The sequence below is a fragment of the Callithrix jacchus genome, chromosome 7 (genome assembly GCF_049354715.1).
Source record: "Callithrix jacchus isolate 240 chromosome 7, calJac240_pri, whole genome shotgun sequence".
NCBI lineage: Eukaryota > Metazoa > Chordata > Mammalia > Primates > Cebidae > Callithrix > Callithrix jacchus.
This window is the reverse complement of record NC_133508.1, coordinates 47,050,866-47,064,619: the sequence shown is the minus strand read 5'-3', so window position 1 is coordinate 47,064,619 and position 13,754 is coordinate 47,050,866. Positions and strand designations below refer to the sequence as shown.

The 13,754-nt window shown below is 48.6% G+C and overlaps 1 protein-coding gene across 1 annotated transcript in view; it reads left to right on the top strand.

Annotated features, from left to right (window-relative positions):
- Nucleotides 1–200: 200 nt before the first annotated feature.
- The window catches only part of LOC118143124 (uncharacterized), a 54,580-nt gene continuing 41,026 nt past the window's right edge, over nt 201–13,754 (top strand). Inside the window, exons 1-2 of the mRNA XM_078333100.1 lie at nt 201–270; nt 722–791. Coding sequence (XP_078189226.1) covers nt 201–270; nt 722–791 — 140 coding nt within the window. The remainder of the gene's footprint in view (nt 271–721; nt 792–13,754) is intronic.

Below are 13,754 nucleotides of genomic sequence, written 5' to 3'. Positions count from 1 at the left end.
GATCAGATCCCACTTTCCTTTTATGCCTTTAAACTTTAAGCCGGGCTGCCCAAGACAAATGCTCTATTCAAAGCTGGAAGATACTTAGAAATCATCTGCTCCAAGTCCCCAAGCTCAGAGATGAGGACGGTGAGGCCCAGAGCTTAACCGACTTTCCCAAGGACACAGGGAGCTCAGGGCAGACCTGGGATTCCCTGGACATGTGGGACAAGGATGAGATCATCAGCGCTCAGCCCATCAGGCATCCTGACTCAGACGCAGTAGGACAAGGTAAGGAAACTGGGGACTGGGAGGTGACAGAGACCTGGCACCCTAAGAACCATGGGAAGAATTAATGGCAGCAGGCGGTGTGCTGCAGGCACTGAACGCCGCCTTTGAGCCTGTCTGCAGCACCTCTGCCCGACCACTCTCAATGGGCATAGTGCCAGAGGGAGAAAACATTTAGTCTTTTTTATGGTTTCTCCTCTTTTCAATTCTGGAAAATCGGGGGGCACTTGAGCCTGGTGGCTATTAGCTTAAAAGCGCTGTCATTTAGGCTTCCTCCATCAGAGGGCTCCCGAGGACACAGGAAGGAAACCCAGCTGCTGCCCACGGGGCAAAGTGGTTTGCAGAATGGGGTTTTTCATTTTATTCGATCCCACGGGTTCGGGTAGAAAAGTTTTTCAGGATGAGATGAACAGAAACAGGAAGTTTGCCGATCGGCATCTGTGTCATCTCCTAGGTCACCCCACATTCCATTTTCGCAACGCAGAGTGTGCTGTGGCTTCTGCTGCTGCTTCTCACTTCTTAGGGTAGGCCTGATTAGTCATGTGTGCATCTGTTATCTGAGGAAATGTAGCGATTTTCCCAGGAGGGGCCAGCCATTCTTGAACAGGGTGGCGAAGGAGAGGTGGGGGCGGCCCACCAGCAACGATGAACTCAGCATTCTGATCCGGCAAGAACTTGAAGCCATCCTTGGGTTTCAAGCCGGGCCTGGCATCCACATCTTGCCTGGGGAATGTTACTGAACAGCAGTGCAAACCCAGACAGGAGTCCCCACGGATCAGCCACTGGGGCTGGGTCGCCTCCTTCCCCTGCCAGCCTTGTCCCTGGGGATGTGTCTCTGTGTCCTTGTTTGGGGGCTGCTGTTCACAGTCTCAGTGCACTTCTGTGTCGAATGAGTTCCCTCTTTTCTCTTGAACGGTTCCACTTGTATAACACATACTAATGACCTTCAGTGACTCAGAGATGAATTGCTGCGGTTATCCAGAAGACAGCCCATTTTCTTGTATCAGGAGATGACCTCTCCTCTGCATGGTAAAATAGAGATCACACGGTGTCACACTTAGTTGGTGCTCCGGCTTAGGGAAGCATGAGACTGTGTTGCCAGCGTCTGTGTGTGCGCAGCAAACGCTCGTCGGGAAAATGCTGCAGAGCCAGAAGGCTGCCAGGTTTCTCCTGGAGATTTAGGTGGTGCCTCAGTTAACTTGACAGAGGTGGAGAGAGTTAGCCGAGAAATTTCACCAGGGTCGTCTCAAATGGGGCCAATAGCCAAAATAGAGGTTTTCTTTTTTTTTTTTACTCTCTGGTGATGTAAAATTATATCTCCCAAAGAATTCTTTTTTGTTTGTTGGTTGGTTTTGAGACAGGGTCTTGCTCTGTCACCCAGGCTAGAGTGCAGTGGTGTGATCTCAGCTCACTGCAGCCTCAACCTCCTGGGCTCAAGTGATTCTCCCATCTCAGCCTCTAGAGTAGCTGGGACCACAGGCACCCAATAGCACCCCTGGCTAATTTTTTGTACTTTTTGGAGACATGGGGTTTTGTTTGCCATGTTGCCCATTCTGGTCTCGAACTCCTGGGCTCAAGCGATCCGTCTACTTTGGCTTCCCAAAGTGCTGGGATTACAGAAGACAGCCACCATACCTAGCCAAATAATTCTTTTTCTTTCTTTCTCTTTATTTCTTTCCTTCCTTCCCTCTCTTTTTCTTCCTTCCTTCCTTCCTTCTTTCCTTCCTTCCTTCCTTCCTTCCTTTCTTTCTCTCTCTCTCTCTCTCTTTCTTTCTTTCTTTCTCTCACTCTCCTTCCCTCCCTCCCTCCCTTCCTTTCTTCCTTTCTTCTTCTTCTTTTTATTTAAGACAGGGTCTCACCCTGTCACCCAAGAGTGCTGTGGTACAATCTTGGCTCACTGCAACCCCCACCTCCTGGGTTCAAGTAATTCTTTTGCCTCAGCCATCTGAGTAGTTGGGACTACAGGCATGCGCCTCTATGCTCGGCTAATTTTTGTATTTTTTAGTAAAGATGGGGTTTTGCCATGTTGGCCAGGTTGGTCTCGAACTCCTGGCTTCAAGTGATTCACCTGCTTCAGCCTCCCAAAGTGCTGGGATTATAGGCATCGGCAACTGTACCAGGCTCAAATAATTCTTGATAGCGTCTTCTTGACAATTCAGTTCAAGCCAACAATAAGTTTTTTTTCTTTTTTTTGAGACAGAGTCTCACTCTGTCACCCAGGCTGGAGTGCAGTGGTGTGATCTCGGCTCACTACAACCTCTCCCTCCTGGGTCCGAGCAAGTCTTCTGTCTCAGCCTACCAAGCAGCTGGTATTACAGGCCCGTGCCATGATGCCCGGCTAATTTTTTATATTTTTAGTAGACACTGAGTAACACCATGCTGGCCAGGCTGGTCTCGAACTCCTGACCTCGTGATCTGTCCGCCTCGGCCTCCCAAAGTACTGGGATTACAGGTATAAGCCACCACACCCAACAGTCAACAAAAATTTATTGGGCATTCACTGACATAAAAATCAGAGCCTGAATCAGGCACGGTGGCTCTTACCTGTAATCCCAGCTACTCAGGAGGCTGAGGCAAGAGGGTCAGTTGGGCCCAGAGGTTCAAGACCAGCCTAGGCAACATAGCAAGACCTCGTCTCAACAAAAATAAATAAATTTTTTTTAAAAAAAAAAGAATCAGAGCTGTGGCCAGGTGCAGTGGCTCACGCCTGTAATCCCAGCACTTTGGGAGGCTGAGGGGGTGGATCACAAGGTCAGGAGTTTGAGACCAGCCTGATCAATATGGTGAAACCCCATCTGTACTAAAAATACAAAAATTAGCTGGGCATGGTGCCGTAGGCCTGTAATCCCAGCTACTGAGGAGGCTAAGACAGGAGAATCACTTGATCCTGGGAGGCAGGGGTTGTGGTGAGCCGAGATCGTGCCACTGCACACTAGCCTGAGTGACAGAGCAAGACTGTTCCCCCCCCCAAAAAAAAAAAAAAAAAAGAATCAAAGCTGTTAGTGTGTACAAACAGTGTAAAGTATGCCTGCCTTTAAAAATCATGGCTGGGCATGGTGGCTTATGTCTGTAATCCCAGCACTTTGGGAGGCTGGAGTGGGAAGATTGCTTGAGGCCAGGAGTTCAAGACCAGCCTGGACAACATAGTGAGACCCCCATCTAAATAAAATAATAATAATTTTTTTTAAAGAATAAAAATCAATAGCATTTTACTATAGGGGTGGCAAGAAGAAGGTGGCAAAGCACTAAATTTGGGGGACCACTTTTCAGAGTTGATGGTTCTGTCTGTGCCTCTTTCTCCTTCCTCTTTGATCCAAATCGAGAATGAAACTTTGATCTCAGGTGAAGAATGAAACTCACACATTTTGCTGGCTTGCCAGATCACCTGCATTTAGAAGCATTGCCTGTTGACCTGTCCAATCCAGGGCTCAGATTCCTATTGTACACCTTATGTCAATATCTGTCACTTGTGGTCAGGCACAGTGGCTCATGCCTGTAATCCTAGTACTTTGGGAGGCCAAGGTGGGTGGTTTGCTTGAGCTCTTCTCAGCTCATAGTGAGCAGCCAACCCACATAGTGAGACTCCATCTCTACAAAAATTAGCTGGGTATGCTCACATGCACCTGTAGTCCCAGCTACTTGGGAGGCTGAGATGGGAGGCTGGCTTGACCCCAGGAGGTGGAGGTTGCAGAGAGCTGAGATTGTGTCACTGCACTCTATCTAGCCTGGGCAACTTGACCCTACTGAGACAGAGCCAGACCCAGTCTCAAAAAAAACACTATCTGTCTATCTATCAATCAGTCATCCATATCTGTCACTTGTTTTTGTGGGGTATGTCGATTCAGGGTCTGTCTGTGGAAGGTGGGGCATTTGGCTGTGCTTTATGTTCAAAGGGGCATTCAGATATGTTTAGATCATTACTAGTAAATGGCACAATTATATTGTCTTGGGGTGTGTGAGAGAGAGAGAGAGAGAGAGAGAGAGAGAGAGCGCATTCTGTTTTTAAATGCTAAATGTTTTAAAGCATGCATGTTTCTAACCTGCTTTGACATTTCTTCCCTTCACAAAATCCCAGGTCCCCTAAAACATGGTGGTGGCCTGTGTGTCTCATGCCCTTGGAGAGACCCTGCCTTGCCACATGCAAACCATTGCCACTTTGTGGTCTGAAGGTCACCTTGCCTTGTACCCAAATGTTGTAAATAGTCTGCTAAAGGCCTCAGAGACATCAGGCTTCCTTCTGTGTAATAAATATGCTTATTTCACCATAGGGCATGGATCAGGCATAAATATTTTTTAAATTACAAATTTGGTTTGTCTTCAAAACAGGAGGGCTAAGGTAAGGCTGGCTCATGATAAAACTGTGAAATGGGCTGAGATTGCCTTTGGTGTTCCTCTGCTGTCCTCACCCCTCCAGCCTCCCAGGATCCCTCACAGGCTCAAAGGGGCCTCAGGTGGCCAAGAAGGCTCTGTGTGGCACCTTCACTCAGCCTGGTGGCCTGAGAGCCTTGTTTGTGTCACATCTGACCCCTGTCTGTATTCTCCCTTAAACATCTGCAAAGCATGTTGGGTGCACATAACGCCTCTCTCTGCAAAGGCACAGGGTCTCTCAGGCATGTCCTGTGGTCTGCAAAACCTTAACTCAAAGGAGGGTGTTCCTGCCAGGGAGAGAAGGTTGGTGAGGGCCCTGGGTTTCCGCACACCTGCCAGGTGCCCCGCAAACTGCCTTGATGTGCACGTGGCCCTGGAATTGGTTTCATTTTCACACCGCTTTGCCACTTGGCTTCTTTAAGTCCCCAGAGGTCAGAAGTTGCTGCCATCCCAAGAGGTTCCTCCAAGGCAGGCGGGAGAGACACAGCTCCAGTGAAGCAGCCCTGTTAGTGCCCTTCCCTCTTCCAGCCAGGACTCCAGATGCTGTCCACAGGCAGTTTTCTGAGGGCCATTCTGAGCGTTCTTCCTATTTATAGAAAGACTTGGGTGCTGCTGAGTGCACAGCTTACTACAGTGAAAGGAGTGGTGACTGCAGAGATGAGCAAAAACGTAGCAGTGTCCATCAGAAGGACCCAGGGCTTAGTGCCAGCGTGGCTGGGTAGAGAAGGGGTTCCACTAACGACAGTGACCTGTACCCCGCGGTCCTCATGTTGGAAGTATTTATATGTTCTAGGATCTGGGTGCTTTTCTTTTTCTTTTCTTTTTTTTTTCAGATGGGGTCTCACTCTATTGCCCAGGCTGGAGTACAGTGGTGCAATCTCAGCTCACTGCAACCTCTGCCTCCCAGTTCAAGCAATTCTCTCACCTCAGCCTCCCAAGTAGCTGGGATTACAGGTACCCATGACCACACCCAGATAATTTTTGTATTTTTAGTAGAGACAGGGTTTCACCATGTTGGCTAAGCTGATCTCGAACTCCTGGCCTCAAGTGATGCACCTGCTTTGGCCTCCCTAAGTGCTGGGATTACAGGTGTGAACCACCATGCACATCCTGCTCTGGGGTGCCTTTCTTTCTCTTTCTCTTGATCTCTGCTATCCTAAGGATTGACCTTAGATGGACAGTTCAGGCCGGGTGTGGCGGCTCACGCCTGTAATCCCAGCACTTTGGGAGGCCAAAGCAGGCAGATCACGAGGTCAGGAGATCGAGACCATCCTGGCTAACACGGTGAAACCCCATCTCTAATAAAAGTACAAAAAATTAGCTGGATGTGGTGGCACGCACTGAGTAGACCCAACTACTCAGGAGGCTGAGGCAGGAGAATCGCCTGAATCCAGGAGGTGGAGGTTGCAGTGAGCCAAGACTGTGCCATTGCACTCCAGCCTGGGTGACAGAGTGAGATTCTATTTCAAAAAAAAAGATGGGCAGTCCATTCCATCAATGACTGTGTTTCTTTAACAAGAACTCTATTTATTGAGGGTTCCACTGATCCCAGCATTTCTACAGCCTTCTCCATCCCAGGACCTCAAAGCCCAGGCATGGAATTCTATTCAGCTCACCCTTCAGTGGGTGATCCTTTCTTCTATACACCAATTCCTATTTCCTGCTGGCATGAGTTCCTTTTCCTTTTCTTTCTTCTTTTTTAAATATAGACTCAAGTAGTTATCTGCCTGAGAACTGAAGTGCTTATGTTAACACTTTCTGAATTGGGAGGGGACAGTTACTGTCCCCCTCCGTGGCCCTTTGGCTATAAGAGATGCGCACTTCCTTAGTACCCCTCCCGCTGACGTTTCCCTGGGGGCCCAGGATGGACACAGCCTTAGGTTCCGTGTCCTGTTGCTGTTACCAATGGCGCCAACTAATGATGGTGGATGGTGGCCTCTCCCCCCCAGTCTGCTTTGTTCCTTTGGCTTCAAGGAGGGGAGGAGTTACCTTCTTGCCAACTCCTTGGACACAGGAACAAGAAACCAAAGTAATATACCCAGGAGGTTGGAGAGCCAGGTGTCTGGAGACACAAACCAGGCCTTCTGAACCCAGGGAGGCTCCATAGCCATCACTCCTGAATGCTCAGGCGTCTGGTTTGCTGTTGTTATCTGATAGCTTCATTTGCCTGATGTGCCGCAAGCCAGTATACCGACATCCAGGACAGCAGCAGAGAAAGAGTTTAAATTGTAGGGCAGATACATGAGAAGATGGGAGGAAACCTCAAATCTGCCTCCTGAGGAGTCTGGGTCCAGGGAGTTTAAGGGGTTTGAAGGGGGAAGGTGTGGGATTGTTGGCTGGTGGAAGGGTGCAGGGTGAAGTTACAGGGGGCAGGAGCTTTCAGGTGGAAGGTAAGATGAGCACAGGCAGAGGTAGAGTAGCCAATACTGGCTTGTTCATTTCAATAAATGTTTCTGCAGCACTTACCAGGTGGTAGACTATTTTAGATGCTGAGATCCAGCAGTGGACAAAACTAAGCCATGCTCACCTGGAGCTTACATTCTAGTGGTTGCGGGGGGAGAGAGACAATAAATGGTCAGGCAGAATTCTGTTCTGATGGTAAATATGTGGACAGGCAGGAAAGCAAGTGAGCAGGTGGGGGTGATGTGAATAGTCCTTGTCAATTGGCAGGTATTTGATCAGGGAATGGGAGGAAAGGGGGAACAAATCACGTGGGCACCTAGGGGAGGAACAGTCCCGGCCTGGAATAGCAAATGAAAGGGTCCTGATGAGGACCGTGCCTGCAGTGTTCCAAGATCAGCAAGGAGGCTGGAACAGAGGGGATGGCTCCTGGATGCTGTGTGGAGAATGGACTTTGGGAAGGAAGGGTCCCGGGAAGCCAAGGCAATCATCCATGCAAGAGAATGATAGTGGGCTGGGCATGGTGGCTCACACCTGTAATCCCAGCACTTTGGGAGGCCAAGGTGAGCAGATCACTTAAGTTCAGGAGTTTGAGACCAGCCTGGGAAACACAGCAAAATCCTATCTCTCTTGTTTTTTTTTTCTGAGATGGAGTCTTGCTCTGTAGCTGAGGCTGGAGTGTAGTGGCTTGATCTCTGCTCACTGCAATCTCTGCCTCCTGGGTTCAAGCGATTCTTCTGCCTCAGCCTCCCGAGTAGCTGGGACTACAGGCACATGCCACCATGCCTGGCTAATTTTTGTATTTTTGGTAGAGATGTGGTTTCATCATACTGGCCAGCTGGTCTCCAACTCCTGACCTCATGATCCACCCACCTTGGCCTCCCAAAGTGCTAGGATTATAGACAGGTATGAGCCACCATGCCCAGCCTCAAAATCGTATCTCTTAAAAAAAATTAGCCAGTCATAGTGGCATGCAATTAGCTACTCAGGAGGCTGAGGTGGGAGGATCACTTAAGCTCTGGTAGAGGAGATTGCAGATTGAGCTCTGGAGGCGGAGCTGAGATTGCGACACTGCACTGCAGCCTGGGCAACACAGTGAGACCCTGTCTCAAAAAAGAGAACGATAGTAGCTTGGACAGGAGTAGAAGCGACGAATGTGATGAGAAAAAGCAGACAAGTGTTTGGATCCTGAATGTATTTTTCGATGGAGGCAGCAGGCTTTGCTGATGGATTGGATGTGGGCTAAGTCAGGAGCCAAGAATGGCCTGCAAGGTTTTTGGCCAGGCACTAGAAGGGTGGAGTTGGCACCCGTGGAGCTGGGGAGGACTTCAGAGAAGTCTGGGTAGGCAGGTTGCAATCAAGACTTTCGTTTCAGAAATACAACTTTGGAGATTCCTACCACACATCCACAGGACTTGGAATTGGCAGTTGGCTCTCAGAGTTTGGAGGTCCGAGAAGTGGTGGCTGCAGATAGTAACTTGGAAGGCATCAGAGTACATATGTTAGTAAAAACTAGGAGGTGGATGAACCACCTGGAAAGAGAGTGTGGGTAGAGAAGGGGTCCAAGGACCAGGACGTGGGGTCCTCCAACCCAAAGAGAGTGCGGGCTGGAGGAGGAACCAGCAGAGGATACTGAAAAGGAATGGCCGAGGGAGCAGGTGAGAACCAAGAGGGAGAGGCCTCTAGAGATCCAAAGGAGGAAAAAAGGAGTTCTGAAGCTCTAGAGGGGTCACTGTGTCAAATTACACTGATGAGCCCAGCAAACAGTTCTTGAAACTGACCATTGGATTTAGCAACATGGAGGTCAGCTTGTGACCTTGGTAAGATATGAGTAGAACAAAAGCAAGCTTTAATGCTGCCTCTCTAGACCCAGTGCCCAGAAAGGGAAGGATCTCTCAGATCGGGGCTCGTGGTAGCAAATTGGGCGCTGGGTGGCACTGGCCAGGCAGCCTTCAGGTTCTGTAGCTCAGCAGAGGCCTGTCCATTCCACCATAAGTTTTGGCAGCTGCAGGACCTGGGGACCTGTCCTCTGTCTCCAGTGTTTGCAGAGAGATGCCTCCAAGTCCCTGGTCTCTGGGGCCAATGGAATCTAGTTCTAGTCTTTTTTTTTTTTTTGAGGTGGAGTCTCACTCTGTCACTCAGGCTGAAGTGGAGCGCAGTGATGTGATCGCAGCTCACTGTAACTTCCACCTCCCAGCTTCAAGCAATTCTCCTGCCTCAGTCTTCCAATTAGCTAGAATTACAGGTGTGTGCCAGCATGCCCAGCTAATTTTCTTTTTGTATTTTTAATAGAGACTGGGTTTCACCTCACCAGGCCAGGTTGGTCTCAAACTCCTGACCTCAAATAATCCATCTGCCTCAGCTTCCCAAAGTGCTGGGATTATAGGCAAGAGCCACTGTGCCCAACCACTGGTTCTAGTGTTATTGTGAGCTGCCAGGCTTTCGCAGGTAGCTGTCCAGCACAAGTGACCCATCAGACTTTTCAGAATATTTTGTTAAGACTCAGTCACACACTGCCCTTCAGATGTCATCCATGTGCTGCATTATAATCAAAGCCCATTGGCCGGCTTTACATTGAAAGACCTTCTTCAGCCTTCAACTGGTCCAAAGATGACTTGGCGACCAAAGAAGTCTCCATACTATGTTGCGTTTGCTTGGGGATCCCAAACCACCAGTGTGAATTGTCATGGAGACCCCTACCAATGCCTGCTGTGCTTCATGGAACGAACAGCATTCGAGATTCCTAGAGTGAGGACAGCAGGTGGAGAGCAGTGTTCTGGGCTCTCTCATGAGGCCCCTCCATGTAACCAGTGACAGAGAGCCTCTGTGGGGCGCAGCTCAGGCTTGCAACTTTCTGAGACTCTGGCTTAATGCAGCAGAGACTTTAAAGCTGTGTTGTGCAATACAGTAGCCACTAGTCAGGTGGGCAAATACAATCAGGAACTGAATTTTAAATTGTATTTATTTAATTAATTCAAATAGTCACATATAGTTAGGGGCTACCCTATTGGACAGTGACTGTCAGACTTGGAGTGAGCTGGTGCTCCCAGGGTTCTTTGGGTGGGGGGATCCTTGGACAGGGAAAACGCCCTTCCCACAATCCTTAGGGATGGAGCTTCAAGTCAGTTTGGTCATTAAAAACAAACTGAGGCTGAACACAGTGGCTCACGCCTGTAATCCCAGCACTTTGGGAGGCTGAGGCAGATGGATCACCTGAGGTCAAGGGTTTGAGACCAGCCTGGCCAACATGGTGAAACCCCATCTCTACTAAAAATACAAAAATTAGCTGTGCATGGTGGTGGGTGCCTGTGATCCCAGCTACTTAGGAGGCTGAGGTAGGAGGATCTCTTGAACCCGAGGTAGAGGTTGTAGTGAGCTGCTGCACTCCAGCCTGGGCGACAGAGTGAGACTCTGTCTCAAAGAAATTTAAAAAATAGCTGGGCACGGTGGCTCATGCCTGTAATCCCAGCACTTTGGGAGGCTAAGGTGGGTGGATCACATGGGGTCAGAAGTTCGAGACCAGCCTGGCCGACATGATGACCCCTGGAGGCAGAGGTTGCAGTAGCTGAGATGGTGCCACTGCACTCCAGCCTGGGTGAATGAGCGAGACTCTGTCTCAAGAAAAAAAAAGAAAAAAGAAAACAAAGAAAGAAATTAAAAAAATAAAAGTAAAAGAGAACTGGCCCTGTTTTGACTTCAAGCTGGAGAAATGGGATATCCCTATGAGATGTATTTATGAGAGCACACAGGCAGCAAACAGACCTGGGCACATCTCACTTCTCTGGGCTCAAGGTCAGGGAGTTTTCATGCATTTTGATGAAAATGCAGGAGTTTCTCTCTGTGCCTGCTGCCTTTGTGAAATGGTGCCCTGTGTGCTCTGCGGAGGTGCAGAGTGGAGGGGAGTGGTTCCCTGCCCCCTCACCCCAGCCTTTGGGGACCAGCAGAGGTCCAAATCCGAGGTCTGTTGCTTACAAAATGCAGCATCTTAGATAGGGACATGGGACTGAAGCTTCTCTGAGGCTTAATTTATCATCTGCTAAATGGGCACAATACTAGGAATTTTACAGAGCTGTGGGGTGGTCAAAAGAGAAAGTCTGTAGAACCCGTAACAGTGCACAACATATACAATACAGACTCCATCTAACAGCTAAATCATACATCTTTAGGTATTAAATATCATTCCATCTATTGATTTACTATGGATATCTCCTAAGAATAAATTGACCTCTCTCTGACCTCAGTTTGATTAGGAAAAAGGCTGACTTGATGCATAAGCCAAGGAATGGGTTTAGGAAAATAAACTGGAAAATAAACAGAACCTTAAAGCTACATTTGGTTAAAATGTCCAGTCAGCAAAGCAGTAAGTAAACACCTAAAAGTAATTTCCCCTTTGTACGGTATTTTGACTTCTTGAATTTATTTGCTATTTTTAATCTGGTGGCAATTTCGTCACCAGTCCAACAAATCAAATGGGCCTTCCTTATTAAGAGATGGGGCCTGGTAAATACTAGGTGGGCTCTCTGGAGCACCCCTAGCCATACAGAATCACCCCCTGCCCTGCCCCTCCCACACACCCCACACACACAGTGGCCTGCCCCCGCTGCGCCACACACACACACACACACACACACACACACACACACGCATGCACGCATGTATGGTGGCCTGTCCATCACCCCACCAAGCAATTCTCTAATCTCAGGGTGCAATGAAGAAAGTCCCTTCCTATGAGACTCCTTCCTTCTGCAGGGTACAGTCTGGGGCCCTGCGTCCCTGTAGTTCTGTCTGAAGAGGGTATAAGAGGCAGGTTTCCAGGCCTCTTGGTGACATGCTGCTGCGGCCACTACAGCCACTGCAGAGGTCCACCGCAGCCAGAGGATGCCTGACCTCCATGCTCCCTACTGAGGTTAGATCATCTAAGTTAGCAGAGTTGGTGTTTATCAAGAGTGCCGAGGCTCTCGGGCAACTAGCTGGGTTTATGACGTGTCTTTCAGCCAGTAGGAAGAATGGGATGGTGGCTTTTTTTTTTTTAACTGACATAAATCTACATACCATAAATTCCACCATCTTAAAGAATGCAGCTGGGCGCAGTGGCTCATGCCTGTAATCCCAGCACTTTGGGAGGCCAACACGGACAGATCACCAGGTCAGGAGATCAAGACCATCCTGGCTAACACAGTGAAACCCTGTCTCTATTAAAAAATACAAAAAATTAGCTGGGTGTGGTGGCACGTACCTGTAGTCTCAGCTACAGGATGAGGGAGGAGAATCGCTTGAACCCAGGAGGCTGAGGTTGCAGATTGCACCTGAGCGACAGAGCAAGACTCTTTCAACAACAACAAAGTATACAACTCCACAGGTTTTAGTATATTCACAAAGTTGTACAACCATCACCACTAATTCCAGAACATTTTCATGTTTTGTTTTTTTTTTGAGACAGAGTCTTGCTCTGTCACCCAAGCTGGAGTGCAGTGGCACCGTCTCGTCTCACTACAACATCCGCCTCCCAGGTTCAAGTGATTCTTCTGCCTCAGCCCCCAAGGTGGCTAGGACTACAGGCGTGTGCTACCACACCAGGCTAGTTTTTGTGAATTTAGTAGAGATGGGGTTTCACCATGTTGGCTGGGCTGGTCTCAAACTCCTGACCTCAGGTGGTCCACCCCCCTCTGCCTCTGGCAGTGCTGAGATTACAGGCGTGAGCCACCATGCCCAGTCAGAACATTTTCATCCTTTAATTTATTTTTAATTTTTTAATTAGTTAATTAAATTAATTAATTAGTTGAGCTTGTTTCAAATTCAGCGGCCTTGATTCCGCAAACCGCAGCAGTTAAAAACAAGGATATCAGGAAATTTTTGGATGGCATCTATGTCTCCGAAAAAGGAACTGTTCAGCAACAAGATGCCAATGACTCCTAAGACCTACTTTGTACCCCCTCACTCCCCCCGCCTCCCAGGCCTGGGCTTCTGGTCCCTCCTACTCCCTTTGGCAGGAGTGGTGATTTTCCCACTGAAGTGATATCTAAACGATGCAATAAAATACTTACTGATTTGGAACATTTCCTTAAAAAACAAAAATTTAATTAATTAGTTAATTTTTAAAGACAAGGTCTCTGTTGTCCAGGCTGAAGTGCAGTGCTGTGATCTTGGCTCATTGCAGCCTCAAACTCCTGCCTCAAGCGATCCTCCTGCCTCAGCCTCCTGAGTAGCTGGGACTACAGGTGTACACCACCATGTCTGGCTAATTTTTAATTTTTTTTGTAGAGATCAGGTCTTACTCTGTTGTCCAGGTTGGTCTCAAACTCATCTTCCTCTTTAAATTCTCACTTTTGAACAAGATGGCGCCATGGGCTCACTGGAGATCCATGCTCCTTGGGTTCCTTGCTGGGCTTTCCCATTGGCCTGGATTGGGATGTTTCTTTCCCAAGCATTTTATTGAGTTCATTTTTCTCATCTGAGGTAAAAAGGTACTCTCAGAGGGGTAGGTTGGCAGGGCGCAGTGGCTCACTCCTGTAATCCCAGCACTTTGGAAGGCCGAGGCAGGTGGATCACTTGTGGTCAGGAGTTAAAGACCAGCCTGGCCAACGTGGTGAAACCCCGTCTCTAGTAAAAATACAGAAATTATCTGGGCATGGTGGCAGGCGCCTGTAGTCCCAGCTACTTGGGAGGCTGAGGCAGGAGAATCACTTGAACCCAGGAGGTGGAGGTTGCAGTGAGTTGAC